The sequence below is a fragment of the Diadema setosum genome, chromosome 12, assembly GCF_964275005.1.
Source record: "Diadema setosum chromosome 12, eeDiaSeto1, whole genome shotgun sequence".
In the NCBI taxonomy this organism is placed as follows: domain Eukaryota; kingdom Metazoa; phylum Echinodermata; class Echinoidea; order Diadematoida; family Diadematidae; genus Diadema; species Diadema setosum.
The window spans coordinates 25093443-25116229 of record NC_092696.1 but is presented as its reverse complement, the minus strand read 5'-3'; the positions used below and the strand labels follow the sequence as shown (position 1 = coordinate 25116229).

Sequence of the window (22787 nt, the reverse complement as noted above, 5' to 3'; positions counted from 1 at the left end):
AATCCACAAGGTTTTGGTAAAATTATGGTTACCATGGCAACGTTTTGTCCGACAAACACAAAAATTGTGCTCCACATCTATGCCTCAAGGCCATAATACCTACCAAATTTGATTTCAATTGCTTCAAAACTGTAGAAGTTGTTCACTCCACAAGATTTCGAAGAAAACATGCGGCTACCATGGCAAAGCTTTGTCAAGTACAAACACAAAGAGTGTCTTGCATAACTACACCTATAGATCATCATAGATACCAATTTTGAAATTGACTGCTTAAATACTATGGAAGTTATTCAATCCACAAGGTTTTGGTAAAATTATGGTTACCATGGCAACGCATTGTCCGACAAACACAAAAAACATGTCTTGCACATCTATACCTCAATATCATCATTTACCCTAATTTTCATTTAAGTTGCTTCAAAACTGTAGGAGGAGTTCGCGACGCAAGATTTTGCAACAGATGGCCCGACCACCCGACCGCCCACCCGACCAACATCACGGTGATTCCTATATACCCCCTTCACACTTTGTGTGGCGGGGGTATAACAATACTACGCATCACATAAGCAGATGAAATTGAATTACAATCAAAGTTGCAGGAAATGGAGGAGACGTGCTGAAAGCTAAGCTTGCATTTTGCAGTCTTCTCGTGGACAAAAAAAAAAACAACAACTAAATAACATCAAGGAAACAAGTTGCTTAGATATGCAGTATACATAAAAATTGCATACACATACAGACTTATACAAACAAACAAACGAACAGACGGACAGACAAACACAAGCTCTCTTGTTAAAGAGGAAAAGAGAGAGGAAAAAAAACGGAGAGAAGGAAAAGAATTTCGTTTCTGTCTCTCTTCCACCAGTATACCATGATATACCACGAAATATATGTACGTATTATGCACATGATTATTTATTTCTCATGAGTACTGTTGTTTACATTTTTATGTGAACATTTTCTATTTTTCTTTTCTTTTTAACATTAAATGGTCAGAAAAGTTTCTCATTTGTGTTAATTTAATTTAATTTGCTTTCCATTCTTCCGATTCCAAGAGGAGCAAGGTTTCCAGATAATCTGACAGTCGTCAGGGCACTGCCATACCAGTGCTCGTCATGTACAGACCAGCCAGAACCAACCTTACATAGACGTGTCTCATTGCAGCCATTGCAAACCTCAATGGAGAACTTGATGATATGATAGAAATATCTACTAGGAGTGGATTGGGATAATGTATAAAGTATGTCAAACTTTTCCTTGTGCCAGCAGACAAAGCAACAAAATACTTTTTAAACTAGATATATCGCTACGGCGACTGATATGCCTCCGCCATAATGCATGGTTCTCCTAATAGGTCTATAGTACAATGTCTTGACAATGTGTGATGACAGTTTCACACAATTGGCAAAATATTAAAATGACAGGTTTGCCACAAATGTGCTGAATGTTCACTTTCCTAGAACTAGGTTCAATTTGATGAATGGTTGGGGAACTGATGATTTTTACTTGACTTTTGACCCTTTTATAAGTTTATGCATTGAGTAATTTCCAGGTATTGAGAAAAAGTATAATTTCAGTATCAAATGGGAAAATAGCATTATCTAAACCTGGCCTTTGACCTTTGACCTCACAGTTCCAAAGAGAATCACTGTTAGGTTGAACATGCATAAATATGTAAGTTTCATGATGATACCTTGAGTTACTTTTGAGATATGGAGGAAAAAGGGCAATTCAACACTTTCACTTGACCTTTGACCTTTTGACCTTTGACCTTTTGGCAAGAAACTTCCCACAGAATATATATCGGGTAATACATGCATACATCAAGTTTTTTTAAAAAAACCTTTAGGCATTGCATAAATATAAGGAAAGTAGTGATATTTTGAGGAGTTCACCTTGACGTTTGACCCCCTGACCTTTGAACCATGACCCCAACTTCCCTAGATAATCACTGCCCATTGGAACAAGCATATATACTAAGTTCCATGAAGAACCATGAAGATACCTTGAACCATTTGCGAGATATGGAGAAAAACATGAAATTTCATTTTTTTTTCCCACAAAATAACCTGTGACCTTTGACCTTTGACCCTGTGACCCTAAAATCCACACAAAGTATTATCCCCCAAGGATATACCCTCATACCAAGTTTGATGTAAAACCACCACACGGTTCTTGAGATATCGACAAAAACAAAACGGACGGACGACCCGAAAACATAATGCCTCCGGCCACTTCGTTGCGGAAGCATAAAAAGAGAAAAATCTAATACTTTTGGCTGTAAGATAGCAATACACAAATCCAACATCTTTCTCATCTTTTTAGAGTATACAAATACTGTATCTACATTTGAAGAAATACATACATCTACATTTGTAGAAATTTCATCATCTATTCATTCCACAGGATCCTGCTGTGGATAGATATCTGTGTCTAAATCTGTTCATAAGACTTCAAAAACATAAATCAATTTTGAAAAAGAAGAAATCGTAGATAACAATACTCTACTCTAAACCTTCAAGCAACACTTAACAGTACTCTACGGCAACCATGTACATAAATCTAGACACAAGACATTTATTATAGCATTATTGTTTTAAACTTTCTCAAAGAGAGTGATGTCCATCACTCATGAGACATCTTCCTTAAACTACAATGTAGTTACAGAAAAAAAAGATGATGCATTCCTGCAAGGCACATGATATTGGTAAAGTATTCTGTTCCTTTTCTTGCATTGCTCAAGTCTTTGACACTATCGATATGATGCAGAATATAAATTGATATAAATACACATTAAAACTGCATCCTGCTAAATTTGTAGATTGCACTTCCCTGTTTTCATATGACAGTCTGGTCACAGAGACTAACAGCTGCCACCAACAAACCAAATCAAGGTCTGCAAGAATCTTTAGCTAATTGAAGGAGGCAGATTTAACCAGCAGACCTAGAAGAAGAAGAGGATGATTAGACAACAACAACAGAAACAGTTTCAATGTGTCATTCAGGATATTGACATATTTGTAGAACCTGGAGAATTTTTTTTTTTTACTCTCTTGACCCTCTCTCAAGATATGAGTACAAACAAACACAGAATATAAGTAACAGTATCAGTAATAACAGCCATGTGAATATAATTCTTGTAGATTATACATGATGACGCAAAGGTATAAAAGATAATATAGTGTATGAGAGTACACACATGAGTAAAAGGAAAAGAAAAAACAAACAGAAATTACATAATGGATGTAACAATAAAACACCACCCAAAAATCTTGACCCTGTACATAGACGACCTTCATATATAATTACAATAGGCTTTTACAAGCTAAACAAACCAGGCCTGCTTCGCTATTCTATCCCTACAAGTATGTGTAGGTCCAACTCTACTTGTATCATCTGTGATGCTTATAAACAATTTTCTTTCTTAGAATTTTGAGAAAATTGCAGCACAATAAGGCAAGTAAATCTTGCTAAAATTCTTCGACTAAGGAGAGCTTCTAGTATCAAAAAGTTCTGTCATGTGCAAAGCACTTGGAAACCTTATCTTACAGAACTCTAGAGGCTGATACATATGTCTCCCCCTTTGAAAATAAGGGCAAACTACAAATTAGTGAAATTCATCTCTTATGTGAGATGACAAGCACAGTGTGCACTGCATATCACAATGTGGTGTGTTCACATTAAATTGACCTTTTTTTACAGCTAATTAATGTGATCTACACCAAAATCTGCATGAAAGTAAAAGCATCAGACGTATGTAGGGTGAATAGGTAGTTTTCAATAGTTGCTTTTAAACATTCTATAATTTGTGCAAATACGATTCGACCACACTGCAACTCCCTGACTAGAAATATCATTCTTAATTTGAGCACAGAATTAACATTCAAGCCCAAGCCAGTATTTTCATTTTGGCCTAGCCAAACATCGGACACACCAGCTTGATGTAAGGTGTCTTAAACAAATTGTAACCATGAGGAGGTAAAGTAGATAGAGCAGAAAGAAGAAATAGATTTAAGATGTAGATAAAGAAAGGCTAGAATGGAGAGAGCCATGACCTTAAGCAGAGTCTGTAGGTTTTCCATCTGCTCCCTATGAAACAGTCCGCCGTATCACACTAACTGATATCAGAGTTGCATCATCAGAAAGAAGCTGGAGGTCAAATGACGGTCTTCCTATGCTGAATGTCACGCCATTTCCATGCAGCGGGGGGCAAAGTCGTCTTTCAGTGACCACGGGCAATGATGCTGGTGACACGACAGGAACGCAGGAAGCGGAAAAAGATGTTCGTGACGAAAGCCCACAGGTTGCTTGCCAGCTGGGATCGGGCGATGAGAAACCTCCAGATGATGACGAGGAGGAAGGTGTTGAACATCCAGCGGATGTTGCGAAGCCTGTGGGAGAAGACACAAATGATATAAAGTTTGCCTAAGGTGATGTAAGCCCTTGATAAGTTACTGCCTATAGGAACTTGGTGGAACTGTACAAAACATATGGTATTAAACCCATTGAGGACGAGTCCAGAGTAATACTTGGGCAGGTGTCTATGGGAAATGCGTGTTGCAGCAAAATCAGCCCGTCCTCAACGGGTTAAGTATCTGGTAGGGAAAGTTGTTAACAATGCAGCTCTCACAACCATTATTCACACGATTACTGTATCTGCCATATATTTTGCAGAGTTTTTATGTTTTTGCCAAGTTTGCTAGTTGAGTGTTATTAACTCTGATCTCAACCTGAATGCAACATGCATTTGTACATATCTCAATCCAATGCTGTACTCTATGACTGCAAATTAAACCAGTTACAATGACAGGAAGTCCTGATTAGCAGAAAATTAGACTTGTTGATTATATTATTATGGTGTATACAGTACCTCATTATCAGAGGTAGCTCATCCTTTTAATACTTTATTCCAACTGCAAAAAGAAGAGAACTGAGCTGAGAAAATCTATCTATCCATTGTGGAGTGAACTGACCACACAGTGATACTGTCTTTCATAACAGCAGTCAAATAAATGAAAAAAAAAAAGGCATAAGATATCAAAATCACATGAAGAATTGGGAAGATGCATTTCTATCATTTGAATGTCTGCAATCAGAGAAGCACATTATCCTACCAGTGCTGAAAACTAGCTACTGACAGTCACCTGATCAAAACAATGATTACATCATTCTCACTATTAGCTTTGAAACATAAAAGGCACAAGATTTAAATATGACTTTTATGGACTCTGGCTGTGTTTATTGACTTCTTCATGTTTGAAACATGTTTCAGTACGAACTATCAAAATGCATTTGCAAACGCCTTTCAGGACCCACTTCTTGAGTTGTTGCGTTTATCAACTCTGTCGCGAGTCGATCGGGGGGACTGATTTGTCATAGTGCAGCTCCAATGTGCAGTTTGACCCAAGGAGCAGAGATGTGTAGTTAGCAGTGGATGGCGTGGCCGAGCAAAACAACTTTGCGTTTATCAACTCTACAGCAACGCATTTCTGGCTCAAATGCGTTTGTGAAGGTACTTTTTTCAGCATTTCAGAAATGCATTTCTAACTCCATAATCAAAACAGCTTTGCGTTTATCAATGCCTTAAACTCCCTGAGAGTTGTTTGGAAATCTTAATTCTATGCCAGAAGTGATGTGATGAATGCACCCTCCGTTGGAGATATAAATTCGTCTCTCTTGAATAGAGTGAAAGAATTGAAGATTCTCTAGCAAATCTTTTCCAGATGACTGAGGACAATCCTTCCATTTTGTTGGGAAAAATTGGCAGATGAGCAGCATTTTACAATATACTAAAATAATGTAGATGGCACACTGGAATCAAATGGTTGTAACTTTCCTTGTAGATGCACAATTGTGCCCAGATCTTCACTGATATATTGCTGCTGTGTAGTGACCTTCAAACTCACTCCATCTTTCAACATGTCTCCATCCCATGTAAAATACTCACATCCTGATGTGTCCTCTGGCTGATGGGAGGCTGTTCATATCTTCGTTGAGGACAAATCGTTTGGTGCCCACACAGAAAGCCTCCAGGTAAGACGGCCAGTGGAGCGGCCTGACGTCGATGAAGTACGTCTGTAGAGAGAATATCACAAGAAAGCTTTATAGATTGCAAAGATCATAGGTGAAGACATGTCAAGCACAAAATCCATCTTGATGGTAAACAAACTGCAAACGTTCCATCTTCAAAAATTTGTAGCATAAATTTTGGATGATGATGATAAATCTGCATGAGTCTGTCACATAAAAGCTTGAAATGGCATCAGGAGAAAATCAACAATGTCACACGCTATTCAGATTCAATGTTAGAAATACTAACCAACCTATACATTGTATCTCAATGAAGCTCACGCTTTAAAGCACACATTAGTAAGTGCAAAAAAAGTAGCATCTATGTTTTCTACACAGTAGGGCTACAAGCCTATACAGATCACAAAACATACGGCACAGTCAAAAATATAATTCATCATATTTTGGTTCAAAACTGGGAAAATTTAACTTACTAAACATGCTAAATTAAAAGACAAACTAAATAGTGTTGAAAAAGACAGTTGGTAGTATCGAGAGAGTCAAATGATAATGATGATGATGATCCACAGCATTTGTATAGTGCCATAGATCTGTTAAAGAAACATTCAAAGGCACAGACTCCTCCAAGAGAGTTAGCAATTGAATGCCTGGTGGAAAATGTGAGCTTTGAGTGAGACTTCAAAGTGATCCAGTTTGTCAATTTCATGGAGAAAAGATGGGAGGGAGTCAAATGGCATCAGCTAATACAATTGTCATCCAAGATTGAGCCTTCTACTATGAGCTAAGAAACAAATCCAGAGAGGAGCGAAAGGAAAGAGAGGGTTAAGAGAGAGGGAGGCCTCACCTTTCTGTCTTCCTCACTCATGGCGGCTGAGAGTGCTGCTGTGTTCTGATTGGTCCACTCCCACATGTTGGTAGTGAAGTACTTGAGTGTGTGCACCATCCTGGTAATCTTTGAGTTCAATCTTGCCATCCTGAAAACAAAAAGAAAAGGAAGGTGAGATCAATAGAAAACATGATACTGCTCTATAATTCACACAAAATAATGAGATAAAAATCAGCATATATTTTAGAATATAAGCATCATTTAATGATTCCATATCATAAAACAGCTCACAATAATTGTTACACGCAATGATTAGTTTCTATGGTAACAGCTGTGCAACAAATATTGTGAATTATTACCGGTACTGTCTTTAGTAGTAAGACTGAAAAAGAGCCAAGTGGTTTATTACGTAAGCCCATAAAGTTTAGCACAGAAATCTCTTTATTTTCTCCCTGAGTATGATTCTTCTCTATTTCTGTAATTTTGATACTCTTACACATTTCTACACTCACACAAGATCCATATAAATCCCTAAATGGATGTCAAAACTGCATGACAATACAATCTTTGAGAAATCATATGCCCTGCTCATATTCAAGGTCTTATTCCACTGTGTGTAGGATTACAAGTTGTTTTGATATTAAATCAATAACTATCAGTGTGTCTTGGTAAATGTACAACTGATGTCTCACAGACCTTTGTAACTGATGATGAAAATGTCACCGAATATGCACATATACAAAAGTCCTTTGGAAGACAAAGACTTACATTGGTTTCTTGCCCCGTAGTCTCAGGTAGCAGTCCATGAGATAGGCAGGGATTTTGGCACCAACCATGTTGAAGTACTCAAAGGTCATCCTGGATAAAAAGGAAGAAAATATGTGAAACAGATTTCAACGAACCAGAAAATTCAAATTGATGACATTCTTGCATTGAATTGTTTTCATTACAACTGATTGACAAATTGCCCTACATCAACATAAAAAAGCACTAAATTGATCAATGTTCTAGTAGTAGCCATGACAAAAGATATCATGGGCATACATACTCGAGCAGGATTTCAACCTACAACCTCTTGTATGCCCATGATTTCTTTCATCATGGCTACTACTAAAACACTGATCACTTCAGTGCTTATTTACGTCAATGTAAGGCAATTTGTCCATCAGTCACAAACCTGAGAACTATCTACAGACATGCTGGGCTGCCAGCATGCACACATCAAAAATCAGGAGATTCCAGACAGCTAATTGTGTTCTACCTGTATCTCAATAGGTAAAAAAAAAAAAGAGATAAATAAAAAATAAATGAATGAATATATACCAATGCAAGAAAACTTTGATATTCCATTGTTAGGACATGGAGAGATATTTCACTTTTCAGGGAGCCTTCCAGAGTCAGGGAGACTTTGTAGCTCTGCTCACAAGTTAAAGTGTAACAAACTCACATACAAGTGGATTGAGTGAATGCAGCAATGTTAATAGAACACTAAAGTGAAAGTTTGAGGAAAATTGGACAATCCAAGTTTCTGGGCAGTCACTGCTGGATGACAAGACTACTACAGTTTATGATGTTACAAGCATCTAACGAGATGAGGAAAATATAAAGAATTTCACAAATTTTAAGTTTTTGAAAAAAGTACATATTCCCACGACTTGTCCCTGATGTATGGTAAGGGTAATATTATTCCTCCTGCCTTCTGAAAGAGGGAAGTCAAGTGCTCTCTTATTATGCAACAAAACAATTGTTCTTACACATATGTCATCACAAGCTGTAGTAGTCTTCTCATCCAGTGATGATGGCAGTGAAACTTCAAAACTTTTGAATGGATTGTCCAATTTTCCTCAAACCTTTGCTGATGTGTTCTATTAATATATTACTGCATTCTCTCAATTCCCATGTATATGAAGGTGAATTTGTCCTTTAAGAGTGCTTAACTTTCCATCATCCCTTGTATCAATATCTCAACAAAGAACAAGATATAGATTAAGTCTACTGCCCCCTTACAAACATAACCAACACACTCAGCTCACACAATAACTGCATATCAACTGACAAAATCTATAGATACATATTTTTCTGATCTCTGCTGCTAAAATTCAAAGTTATTGCTTGACTTTGTTGGCAAATCTACAAGGATATGACAATCAAGCCAAATTAATGTTTCACAGAGCAGAATATACTTAGATTTCTATACAGATATTCGCTACATTTTCATAAAATTGCTCATAACTTGGTACACAACAAAAGCCAGCTGGCAGCTAATGAAGAGTGAATAGGTCACAGGGATTATGACGATTCTTACGGGTTCATGGTGAAGCCCGCACTGGGCCGTCTGAACACCTTCTCCAGTGGAACCCTGTTGTACAGGTCCGGAACCATTTCTGCCAAAGTACAAACAAAAATCATTTCTCTAAAAGAAAATGCACTACTCCACTTACAGCTACTTTACTAAACAGTAGTAATATGTTCCTCTTCAACAAAAAAACAAACAAACATCAAATCATTAGCCAGTGGAGTGAGGCATAGTTTCAATATCTTGCAAACTTATACACTTACTTTATTATACATTGCGATGTAATTCATGCATTTGACCTTGCAATATGCAGATATGGACTGCTTTTCGGGGCATGGTTGATATTAGTTGCTGAAGGGATCTAAACTCAATGCTATGACCCGAGGAGCTTACATACCAGTAAAATATATGTTTCTGCTGGAAAAGGAGAAAAATTTAAAGTGAATTTATGAATGAATGAATGAATGAATGAACGGACGGATGGATGGACGGACGGACGGACGGACAGACGGATGAATGCAGTGGTAGATACAGGAGGGCGCACCTCCCCCTTGGCACAGAAGCTCCCCCCCCCCTTTTTTTGCTTGTCAGCTGATTAAACCCGGAAGTGGCACCAGAGATATTTTTTGCTCACCCCCCCCCCCCCCCCCCCCCCCCTTACAAACTCCTGGATCCACCCCCGCAATGAATGAATGAATGAATGAAGTTTCACTGCAGCCACTCACCTATAGTACTCATGTGGGCCGGGTTCACTGGACTTGTGACACAATGATACACTGGGATTGAGGGAGGTCTGTAGAAAGAGACGGTATAAGACACAGAGATACGTGTATTCATTGATAATGTTCCTTGCTCAGAAACATCCTATTCAAGGATGGTGCTTCACAAATTTCTCTACTCGTGCAAGAAACAATGATAACATTATATTCCTGGTGTTCACATAAATATCCTACTCATTGAATACAGCTAGACACTGCAGAATACCATTGTTAATGTGTTTTTCAAACGGTAAATTCTTTAAAAAGAAATAATTCTGATATTATCTTTATGTATTTACATTTCCTATTCATGGAGCATCCACTGGACCACAAATTATACTCAAAATTAATCGTGCTCACTTGAACAGAATCAGGATGATGAAATACAGTCACACCTGTCACTAGTGGCCACCCAAGGGAGGAAAAAAAGTGGCCGTTATAGACAGGTGGCCACTATAGACCAGTTCTTTAACATGCTTTTTCTCTCGGAGGAAATTGTTTCTAGTGGTCATATATAGGGCCTACGGCAGGTGACTGCTAGAGACAGGTGGTTCCTAAGATAGGTTTGACTGTGAAAGATCACACAGACCATTCAGCATGGCAACACAACAATGACGATATTTTAGCTTCCTTTACTATTTGATCATTTATTTCCACATATCCACCAGAATGACAAGAAAATGATGTTCATATAATTATGTTCAGAGAATTATTTCAGACAGCAATCAGGCAATATAATCTAGCTGACTGTGATCTGATGAAGGGTGTCTAGTTTATTATAAACTGAGAAAAACAAATTGTCGACAACAAACACTGGAGGGCTTAAAAAACACTCACTTTTGAACTCCAGTGTGCCACGTTGCTGCAATCATCATGTTGACCACAAAGTCCACGGGTGAGAAATCAACAATGGCTTCAGCATCACCTATCATCATACGCAGGAGTCCCTTGCCAACCTGAGGGGGGATTCAAAAAAATGTTATGAGCAGCCTTATCAAATGCTGGCGAGTATCAATTTATAAAATCTGTAGCATACCTCTATACCACTATCTATTAAAGGCATAATTTACCATTTGCAGATGAAACAAAAACCAAGCATTAGTGCTTCAAAATAGTTCTAAAATGTGAGTTAGGGATAGAAACAACCAATGTAAAAATTTGGACCAGTAAAATCGATGTTAAGTATTGTTAAATATACAAAATGTGAATAATAGTTATAATAAAAATGTTTCCAGACTAAACTGTCTACAGTTACAGTTCACTGAGAAGAATGGTGATATTTCCTTATATTTTAGGCTACATTGCAAAAATTTTATATGGTAGGATGTTTTGTGATACAGCTAACCTTCACATACTGGTATATGCATCAAATGTGATATCTTGAGCATTTTTTAAAATCACTGATCCCAAAGGTAAACACGACCTTAAAAGGATGGATGTAAGCAAATATGTTCCTCCAGGAGAAGATCTTGGTATCAATATCAACATAACCAGTACAGCAGATTATCAGAAATAAAAAAACAAACAAACAAAAAATCAACTTTACATACATTCAAGTTGTATGTTCAAGAGCATGATATGATTAAAACCAATCAAAAGCTGTTGGTTGGTACACGGAAAAGATTTTTTTTTTCTCTTAAATGAGGCAAATATAATGGAGTTATATTATCAGCATTACGCTTTCACTGAAATGCTTATTGAACCTAACTTGATAGGGACCTGTAGTAAAGTTAACTACACATTCATAGATCATTCAAAATTGCAACAAAGAATATGAAGACACCATCAAATTGTTGTACTTTAGAGCAAAATTTGTATTCACGGCATGATATTTTTCGCAAATTGGAGTCCTAGGCCTTTTGCGCGGCATGGAATTTCTGCGAATTGCCACTGTTATTCAATGCATACACTGTAGACAATAACTTTCGCATGCATTTAAATTTCACAAATCTTGGCTCTCGCAAAATTTGTGAAATTAAAATGCATGCAGACATTCCTTGTTCCTGCTCATGCTGAATGTTTAGGTCTCTCATCTCTTTTCAATTATATTTTTTATACCCATCTATCTATATCTCTGTTGTTGTTTTTTTTTTCTCAATTTGTCCACCAATTTCTCCTTTGTGCCTTTCTTTTTCACTCAGTCTATCAATCAGTCAATCAATTCAATTAATCAAGCCATGCATTACTTACAGCAATGAATAATCCACTTGGTCCATTGAAGTTGTCAATCCATCCCTGGAAAGCAGGAAGAATTAGATCCACATGAATGAGTTAATATTTCCTTTGGATGACAATCTCACCAAACATGAATGTGACACACAACATTCTTACAGTAACAACAGGCTCTTTTTATCAAGTGCTCATTCTTGTCTCCACAATACAGTATGGAAGTGACAGTCTGAAAGTTTGTTTGTTTGTTTGATTGATTGATTGATTTTTTTTTTTTTGGACAACAATATGCCAAAGGGATTATAACAAAAAGAATACACAAACACTGTTCAATTCATATCCTGCAATTCAGGGGTTACTCCAACAAATCAATCATTCTTTTGACCTCACATTGATTTATTCGTACCACAAGGTGGACAAGAAATGACAAATTAAAGATGAAAATAACCAGATCTAGAAACTTGTCAAGACTGACGAATCAAGCGATCCATTACAAAGAGAAATAATTCTGAGCTCTGACCATAATTCACATAGCCAAGACAGAATCAGCTCCACGAGGTCGGTATTTCATGAAATGACTCATGTAAAATTAAACACAGCCATAACATAAAAATGGATGCATTTTTACTTCTAAGCGCTTTGATACTTCTGTGGATATAGCGTTATATAAATAACTGTTATTATCATTATTATTAATTTTGTGTGTGCAAAATGTGGGAGTGATAAGGCGCTAAGCACTTTATTAATTTGTACAGCTAGGAAGATATTTGTGCAAAAAAAAAAAAAATGAAATGAAAACAAAAGCAAAGACATGGATCATTTCATACAAATAAATTATGGAATGATGTGGCACATATAATATGGTCTATATGTGAGCAAAACAAAAAGGGGGGAGATACGACATATACTAAACACAATAAAGAATGAAGTATTTTTCACCTCTGAACCTAGTTTTGCACAGTCAAGATGGCATCTGAGCAAAAAGTCATAATTTCGTGAAATGATCCATGTAACACGGTCTATGTGTATTGATGGGAGTGATAGGGCATGCATTCACTAAAGATTCTGGATGAAGCATTTATGACTTTTGACCACAATTCACAAAGCCAAGATGGTATCTTACAAAGCATGCAGTTGTTATGCTATTAAATGATTAAACATGTGCAAAATAAGGGGATGATGTGGCCTGCTGTTCTTGAGGTTTTGCAAATAAAAGTAGCAGAAAGAAAGGAAAAATATGGTTTCGGTAAAATGTAGAATTAAAAAAAAAACTAAACAAAAAAATCTGATTAAATATAGTTTCAAAGGGAAAATAAGATGTGACTCAAGAAAAGGGGAAAATGCAGGAAAAAAAGAAAAAGAACACAACCCATGAGCCTCAAACCCCCATATCTCAAGCAGGATAAACTGTAGGTTCCACACATACACCAATAAGGTGTCTCCCTCACACACACCTCCCTACACACACAACACGTACTGTGCATTCATCAACAACTAAATCCGTTCTTTCAAAGGCTTTCACATTTAGAACCTGCAATATCCACATCTCCATGACAAGAGTGATATGAATTGTGCGGAGTGACGTACAGCCCTCGTCTGCACAGAAACATCAACACAGCAGCATTGAGCGAAACTAGGCTACCCAGAGAAGGCAACATCAGAGATCTTTTGGGAAGGGCAAAATCCTTTGAACCACACATCCATGGAGTTGGCTTGCCATCAATATGCAGGTTGTAGCCCAATACAGACTCATCCTAACTGTTGTCAATGAACACCTAACTGCTGTTCAAATCCCACTCATTCAACACAGATTCCTTATGCTGATTTTGGTGTACGCCCCTACCATTATGCCTGAAGATGATGTCAAGGTCTCGTTCTACAACTTGCTAGACCGCACAATCCAGACAGTCTCAGCATGTGTCAAACTTGTTGTGCTAGGACACTTTAATGCCAGAGTCGGTCATGTTCACTGTGGTGGAACGGCATTCTTGGTCATCTCAATATAAGGAAGTGCAATGCCAATAGTCAGTTCCTCCTAGGTCTTTGCGCTGAACAGGAACTCTTCATTACCAACTCCCTAGTTTGTCTCCCAAAGCGACAGAAGGTGACCTGGAAACACCCCTGGTCCACGCACTGGGTACACCCTCAACCATGTCCTGACAAAGTCCACAGACGGGACTGCCATATCTCCCTTCTTGATCTGCGCCGCTTTTATCCAGCATCCGAGGAGCCCCCACATGGTTATCAGCAGGCGGCCTGACGAACACAACTGGCTCTATACAATAACTGACACTAAGAGAATCCTTGATTGCTGGATGCCCACTTCCAGAGAATGCTAACAACCACTCACACACTCAGGACGAGTCAAGAACAACAGCAGCCTACAATGTTCATCTAGGATCTCAACAAAGCCTTTGACAGAGTCCCCCATCCCTGACAAAGCCCTAGAAGAAGTTGAACATTTCCAATATAAGCAAAGGACATGGCCAGAACCAGATCGAGACAGCCTACTCTGCCTTCAGTAGACACTGCAGATGTGTGTTCCTCAAGCACATATTGACCATCCGGACAAGGATCAAGGTATTCCATGCCAGTGTCTTGTCTACTCTTCTCTTGTGAGACCTGGACACTGTACCACTGTGACATCAAGCGCCTTGAACACGTCAAGCAATCCAAGCTACAACAGATCCTCAATATTGGATGGGAAGATCACATTACCAGCAATGAGGTTCTTTGCCACGCCTCACTTCCAAGCACGGAAGCCCCATTTTTCACCATTGTCTCCGCTGGGCAGGTCATGTTTAGCATATGTATTATGTAGCCCTCCCGTCCCCTAAAGATCACGCTCTACGGAGAACTTACAACTGGAACAAGACCAGAGGAGGGCCAAAATTCCATTGTAGAGATCAGCTGAAATAGACCCTGGCTCAAACTTAACATCCAGCCATCCTCATTGGAACAGATTGCCATAAACAGGACAGCCTGGAAAATATAACTGCCATCTGTAATGGAACCAACTCCTTCTACCAGAACAGACAACAAAACGAGGAGATAAAGCGCAGAAGAAGAAAGGAGTATCTCCAACATCCTCCATCTTCACCAACCCTCGCTTGCGAATCCTGCACAAGTCTCTTTCACCACTGGCTTAGACTCCACAGTAACATTCTTTATAAACATCAGCCGGTGAGACAGCATAGAAACTGACGAACCCAATGCTTAAATATGAGCTTGAGCAGACGACGACAATGCGCAATATCTCCCTACATCGAAGCTAAGTTTCACTTACAACCGATTTTTTCAACATGGTCCCAACATCCAATGAAAAAAAAAATGGGAGGCACATTTCCGATAGTGTAAAGCTAGCTATAAGATATCAAATTTTGGGAGAAATTCAAGGAAGGATAAGTGAGCTAGTGCTTGATAAACACAATCACGTCAATTGGCATTTTGAGAAATAATGGACTGCACATTTAAATGGTCAAATTTGACAAAGTTACCTTCAATCAATTTTTTTTCGAGGTGATGACGTCATCCAATTTAAAATCGGAGGTTATGTACCTGAAAGAGAATTTAACAAGCTACAACATACTGAAATCTGGCTGAAAATCAGAGCTTGATGATTGGGGTAAGTCAAAATTTCAATGCATGTTTACGTGTGCGTTCATCAATGTAAAAAATTTATTTTAATGACATGAATGGGTAGAGTTTGACTTGAACTAAATGACATGTAAATTTCATTGAAACTCTCCATTCCATTTAGGAGATATTGAGAACGTGGTTTTAGATCACGACGTCATACTAACATCACAGATGACTGATCACGTTGATACATTAGATTGATAGTATTTAGGACATGATACAAATACAACGTAAGCTTGAAGTTGAAAATCAAAAGAACCTTTTGAGTTTACCTGGACACAATAATTGAGGAAAAGATAAATAAAATAAACAAGAAAGAAAATACAGGAAGTGATCACAGATCGCCTAATGATATCAATTTTATAAAGCTCAGAACCTATATCAGTTACATATCGTCAGCTGAGAACCATAAGGCCACTATGACATTCTTAGATTTTAGCATGGGGTAAATAAAAATTAAACAATCAATGTCTATGAAACAAAAAATTTTTTTAACCAAAAAAGGGTAGATTTACTATCTATTGTTTGAAATATTTGGTAAAATAGTTCCCTTGTGGTTTTGATTTTTAACATTTTACTAAAATGAAAATAATCTAAAATTGACACCATAATGTAGAGGAGATCAAGTTCTACAATGTGATACTAATAATAAAATACTCCCCCCCCCCCCCCCCCTCATTGCGATAATACCCTTTTGGTTCTCAGTCAATGATACATTCTCCTATGGTGAAAGATCTTCTGACGTGCTTAACAACAATGCACAACTAAATGAAAAAAAGGGTTTTAAGTCTCAAATTTTTACTGACACTGCAATTTTGGATTTCCTGATTTCTAATGGTAAGTTGCATGTATTCCTCAATTTGGGGGCTGTTACAGACAAATGCTTGGTCTCCCATGGACCTACCACATGCATGGACTGTGAACGGAGGTCTTTCTTTGATCCCGTCATCACCATCTGATTATGTGCATCTTAATCAGTACATTCAGCCATTTGGACAATGAAGATTGTGTAATCGTTCATCGGCACTGACAAAAGAACCGTTTCCCTCATTTCGGTCCTATTTGGCTGAGGTGCCTTTTCAGACTCAACTGCCTTTGAATAAACGCCAATGATGGGGAGCAGCAAACCTCAAACAAGGACAAACTTTGTGTCACAAAATTGCTAATTACTGAAGTGGACACTTGTGGCCACACATGTAATATCCCTGAATGGCGAGACAAGCATGTCGTCTCCTGTTACTGTCCATGTTTACTCTGAAACAATGTGCGACAAATGGGGAAAAAATAAATTACAAAGCACAGTCAACCTGCCTAATTCTTTGCTTTTTCTTGTTAAGTACTTGTATTTCGTAAATGCAATTGCTTTAGCGATGATTTTGCAATATACACTACAACTGTACATGCATTTTTAATTTTTTTTTTTTTATTTAAGAGCTTTACTATCTTCTACACATGCAGTTCTTAGATTTCTCAAAGCACCATCTTGTTTTTATCCAGGCTGGCTGTCTGTGGACAAGACTGGATCAAAGCAGGAAAGCATGTTTAAAATGTTTTTGTGACGCCTTTGACAGAAACAGGTGTACAAATTAATTAGCAAGCCATGAATGTCCATGTGTGTGGTAGGTCCACGGGTCTCCTGATGTGATCTTTGTTTTACATAATGGGATTTGTAAAAGAAGGGTATCTTTAGAACTGCATAGATTACGAGTTCTGTGAGATTTAATTTGATATAATTTAATATAATTTAACTTAATTTAATTTAACTTCATTTAATTTAATTTAATTTAATTTAGTTAAGCAATGTAACTACGGCCTTGTCCTAATGAGTGCCTTGTATGCAATTAGCAAGAGCTTAAATCATATTCATCAGCTGTGAGATGAGAAGCCAGTGCAGCCAGTGTAGCTCTCTACGAAAATAAATCAAGCAAAGTTACAAATTCCTTTGAACACTCTAATTTTTGTGCACCAAGTAGCATTATAAACGCATTGATCCATTTTCAAGACTTACAGGGAAAGGTTCTTTCCACGATGCTACAACGATCGACGGTCGTGTGATGCAAATTGGCAACCCCCTGCCCTCCTCCACCACAATGTATTCAGCCAGGGCCTTGGTGAAGGTGTATGTGTTGGGCCGCTTCCCCAGCAGCTTGGGCGTTAACATCTCCACCATGTCCTCCGACATCCAACTGGTACATCGGGAGTGAACAGACAAAATGCACTTTCAAAGTTTTTTTTTTTTTTTTTAAATCACAAACCATTCTGCAATAAAAAAATAGCACTGTACATGTGCTTCATACCTGCAGATTTTGAGATATAACAGTATACTATGCTGTAGTCACATATTTTATCGCTAAAATCAGGAGAACTTAAATTATGCAATTTCATTTATTAGTCACATGACACTGCTGCCAAAAAGACCACTAAAATTTGAACATGGCATCATTCTTTTCTGACAGGATATTGTGACACAACCACGATCCAAATTCCTCAAACACAATGCCATATACACTGTATCATGAGATTGGGTTTGTTTCACTTTTTTTAAGGACTGATACATGCAATCCAATAAGAACAAACTTTCCTTCATTTAAACAAGTTGTGCACGCCTATTACAGCCATATTAAAGGCGTAAACAGCGTAGCGCAAAATTTCATACTCTCTTTGTTCAAATCTTTTCCCCTTTTTTCTTAAGCATGAAAAATTGTAGAGAATGTTATACTCTGTTTGCAAATATTGTACTCACCTGTATTATCTATATTGCATTTAACAATTGTACAAATTAGATTCTCCATAGTACACTGTACCTACTAATATTCCAGTGTACATCACTACAAATTAACCCGTTGAGGACGAGTCCCAAGTATACTCAGGCAGGTGTCTATGGGAAATGCGTGTTGTAGTAAAATCAGCCCATCCTCAACGGGTTAAAATTCCACAGCTTGAACCTTAGTGAGGGAATTCTGTAGGAGAGGGCAGAAGATGGTGAGGAGGAGGGGGAGGAAGAAGAAGAAGAAGAAGAAGAAGAAGAAGAGGAAGAAGAAAAGAGGAGGAGGAGAAGAAAGAAGAGGAAGAAGATGAAGAGGAGGAGGAGGAAGAGGACTACAAAGGCAATAATCTCTGGAAGATTCACTTGATAGCATGAAGGAGTAGAAGAAGGAAGAGGGGAGGGGAGAAGGAGGAGGAAGAGAAAAAAAGAGCAGGAAGAAGAAGAGGAGGAGAAAGAAGAGGAAGAAGATGAAGAGATGGAGGGAGAGCCTACAAAGACAATGATCTTTGGAAGACTCACTTGATAGCATGAAGGAGTAGAAGAAGGAGGAGGAAGAGGAGAAGGAAGAAGAGAAGGAGGAAGATTAGGAGGGGAAGAGGAGAAAGAAGAGGAAGAGGGGAAGAGGAGGAGGGGAAAGAAGAAGAAAAAAAGAGAAGAAGAAGAGGAGGAGGAGGAGGAGAAAGAGGAGGACTACAAAGGAAACAATTTCTAGAAGACTCACTCGACAGCATCAAGAATCTTGTATGGGTCGACTGGTGGTGGGTACACAACCTCATCAATCTTTGATCTGTCACAGTTAGCGTAGGCGGTAGAGACATGTTGCAGTACCTTCACAAAAAAAAAAAAAAAAAGATATAGCAAGAGTGTAAACATCTCAGATCACTATTAATGCCTATATTAAAACTATTCCACACAAATTTGATAAGATTTTGAGTTTTCGTAATGCCCCTCACTTTGGAGCAAACACAGTATTAAACCATGTCAAAAAACCTTCCACTAAGACCAGCTCAAGTCGGCTGTAAGGCAGTTAGTTAAGGTTTGTTCTTTACACTGTTTTCACTAACACTTATGATGACACAAGAAGTTCTTTAAGTTTCTATCTCAAATCTCAAACCTATGGAGATGTTGTTACACTATCTAGCACTAAGCTCTCCTAGTCTTCTTCAGGAAGGAGAAATGGCAAGATGAAAAGAAAACTAGATGCAAAACCCACCAATGGCCTCCTTGAATGCTCTCTGCACGAGCAAATGCAAGAGAACATACACTGTATGGAGATCCATTCAGTTAGGGTATGGTATCCTTCACAAATCATGGTGGCAATACTTGAAATGCACATTGTATGTTTATATACATACAAGTACATACATTGTATTCTTGCTCATCCTCAAAATAGAATTGCAAGTCTATTCCATCATGTAAATTCAAATAAATTTCTTATGTTACTCTATATGCAAAGCAGATAAGAAAATATACTCAAGAATGGTCAAAATCTAATGACCTAGAGGGCTTTATTTTCATAACCACTGACAACTTGACAGAGAAAATTCAATCTTCTCTTTCGGAATTGTCACAATTTCAACAATATGTTGCCCGTACATAATGCTTTCCTTGCAAAAATTCTTTCTCCTTGATGCAAATTTCCCTGTCAACGTTAATCTTTTTACCTCTAATTTCTTCATTCCCCTGCACAGCTGAATGATTTTCCTCGTTGCACGAACGTTGAGTCTCAACGACAACCTTCAAGACAATAATCACATGAAAAACAAATTTGAGTCATTAAAAAAAATCTACAGGACAAGTTTACTGTCTTTGCTTCGTAAAGAAACATACAACAGATCAAATCCTAATGGGGAGGGGGCATATCTTTTTCCTTCACTCTCTCAATATCTTCAGCATGTAATATTTGGGGATCATTACTACAACTAATTTTTGCCAATTACAGTATCTAAACATGTGTATTTGGATGCTGGCTTGAAATTGGCACATCAAAGGTTTTCTGGTCTCTCAACACTCATCCATGTTTATGTAAGCCAGGATAGCACTACACATACACATAGCTGAACGGCAAACAACTGAAAATCAGACTTTTGTTTCATATGTGATTCCATAGTTGCGCGAATGAGTCATTCAAGATTCTTGATCTTTTCTTTATCAGCTTTTTTGAAGGTCATCTACTTTCCTCAATATGTGTAAAAAGGTAATTAACCTTTCCATTATTGAATCTTTTGTTTTTGTTTTTTAACAGCGGTCATTGATCTGTGCCTTTAACAGAATGAACAAAAGACAGATCTAAGACAATATTGTTAAAAGACATCTACCTATGTACCCATTCTGCGTGCAGTGTACATTGGTACAATGACTTGAGTTCTGCACAAACACAAAGATCACAGAACAACTGCCTATCTTAAATAGTTAGATTGTAGAGGTGCAGATATTCAGGGCCAGACATATATTCTTTTTTATTGTAATAGACAGTCTTTTTAGAATTAATGGCGAGTGTAACACAAAAATTGAAATGACACCTCAAAGCTAATCAGTGTGCCACTTCAGGCTTGCCTGGCATAGCAATGATAGGGTAGTCTGCATGGTTAAAGTAACAATACTCATGATGTGCATTGCAATTACTGGGGAAAAGTAAAATGAGAGTGATTAACCAGAAATTAAAGCCATAATCACACTTCGAGAGTGTGTTTATATAATCATTTTATGTGTTATACGGTGAGCTAGATATATAGTTGTAAAAGGAAAATGTACTATAAAATGTACAATCAATGAAATGATAAGATTGTTAGACTTTAAACTGTTTCCATAGAATGATCTTCTCCAGACTAGAGGTTACTTTTACTATAATTCTGGCTGCTTAAAAAAAGTTTTTCAAGGAAATGTGAACTTCTTTAATATGAGTTAATGCTATAATTAATCTAACAAAACTGTACATAAACATGTAATGGGAAGTTTCATCAATTATTAAAGTTTGCATCATTGTAATCGATTCCTTGGCAGATTAATGTACTATACACTGAATAAGATTCAATCTGTATCTGCAGGGTATGTCAAAATATATAAACTGGTTGAAAGTCTCACAAAAATGCACTGAGTTTATTCCAAGTGCCAAGACAGCATTGCTGAAAACCACATCCTGTTCATATTTTGAAAGCTTGTTTGCCCCAACATGTGAGTAAAGATGGACTTACGACAATTTCTCATCGAATCGGACGGTTGCAGCGAGGTGGAACACAAGTTCCACCTCTTCTTGTAGAAGTTTGATGTCGGCTTCACTGAGCAACAGATCTGGTTCAGTCAGATCACTCTCTATGGGGACTAGTTTGGACTTGAAGTTTGGCTGGGCAGCTCGGACATTGTCAAACAACTGTAAAGTTCCAGACAGAAAGGGCAAATCACCAGAGAAATAAAAAACAAAGTATGTGCAAGAAATGGACTGAGTACAATTAAGTTGCAACAGTCTTTTCAAACTTTTCTTTCTTTTGCAGATGACAATAAACCCTCTCATCACTGGCACTTAACATATGTTTGTGTCACTGGCACTATCTGAGATTAACACATGCCAAGACAAGAAAATATGAGCATCAAAACTAATTTTAGTAACATTTTCATGTGAACAAACCTGCTAAATATTTTCAGTGTTCTCAATGTGGTTTGTAAGAGCAAATATCCTTCAAATGCTGGTACTGTATTTAAAGGTACCAAAACTTTGAATGTCATGACCTTTGCCAAAGTTGTGAAACATTGTTATCCTTTATTTCTTTTGTGTCTAATTGTAAGTAATAATGACTGCAAAATGTGATTGGTGATGATGAATTATATTATTTCTGATTTATACTAATGCCACAGTATTAATTTAGATGCATACCACGCAAGAGGTAATCTCGTCAATGCGAGCTGCCGCTCGTTGGCCAGACTTGGGCCGGATGAGGAGGAAAACCTTCTTGATGTTGGGACAGCATCTCATTAGCTTCTCCAGCATCACCTTGCCAATGAAACCAGTGGAGCCGGTGACCATCAGGGTCTTGCCAGCGTAGAAGTCAGCGATGGAGCAGTGGGCCATGCTGCCGGTGGTGGTTGGGATGCTTAGCTTCTGAAATAAAAAAAAAAAAAAAGAAGGTAGAAAATGCATGGTTTCTGTTACTTGAGGAACAGAAGAGAAAACAATAAGTCAGGAAAGGAGAGCACGACACATGTTGAATACCAGGTACAATAAACACATTCTTTCGAACCATTCCAGTTGGGATAGTTGTTCTGAAGAGTTGTCTTTATCAGGTCTTCAAATACAATATGTTTTAG

The 22787-nt window shown here is 37.7% G+C and overlaps 1 protein-coding gene across 1 annotated transcript; it reads right to left on the bottom strand.

The window, feature by feature from the left end:
- Positions 1-3046: 3046 nt before the first annotated feature.
- LOC140235711 (fatty acyl-CoA reductase 1-like) lies at positions 3047-22570 on the bottom strand. Its single transcript, XM_072315724.1, has 13 exons — positions 22357-22570; positions 21680-21855; positions 20150-20222; positions 19207-19313; positions 17727-17904; positions 12101-12145; positions 10748-10866; positions 9878-9945; positions 9162-9240; positions 7625-7714; positions 6875-7004; positions 5948-6075; positions 3047-4391 (listed from the first exon to the last, which is right to left on the bottom strand). Exons 1-13 carry the CDS (start codon positions 22549-22551, stop codon positions 4223-4225), a joined length of 1557 nt encoding a protein of 518 aa, XP_072171825.1. The 5' UTR covers positions 22552-22570; the 3' UTR covers positions 3047-4222.
- Between the last annotated feature and the right edge of the window lie 217 nt (positions 22571-22787).

Bases quoted from the DNA above. Each gene is read 5' to 3' on its own strand.
- LOC140235711 (XM_072315724.1), bottom strand. From the start codon at position 22,551: ATGGCCCACTGCTCCATCGCTGACTTCTACGCTGGCAAGACCCTGATG. The intron at 10,867-12,100 runs GTAAGTAATGCA...ATCCCCCCTCAG, and splicing joins CAAGTGGATTATTCATTGCT to GTTGGCAAGGGACTCCTGCG. The intron at 6,076-6,874 runs GTGAGGCCTCCC...TTCTCTCTACAG, and splicing joins TGAGTGAGGAAGACAGAAAG to ACGTACTTCATCGACGTCAG.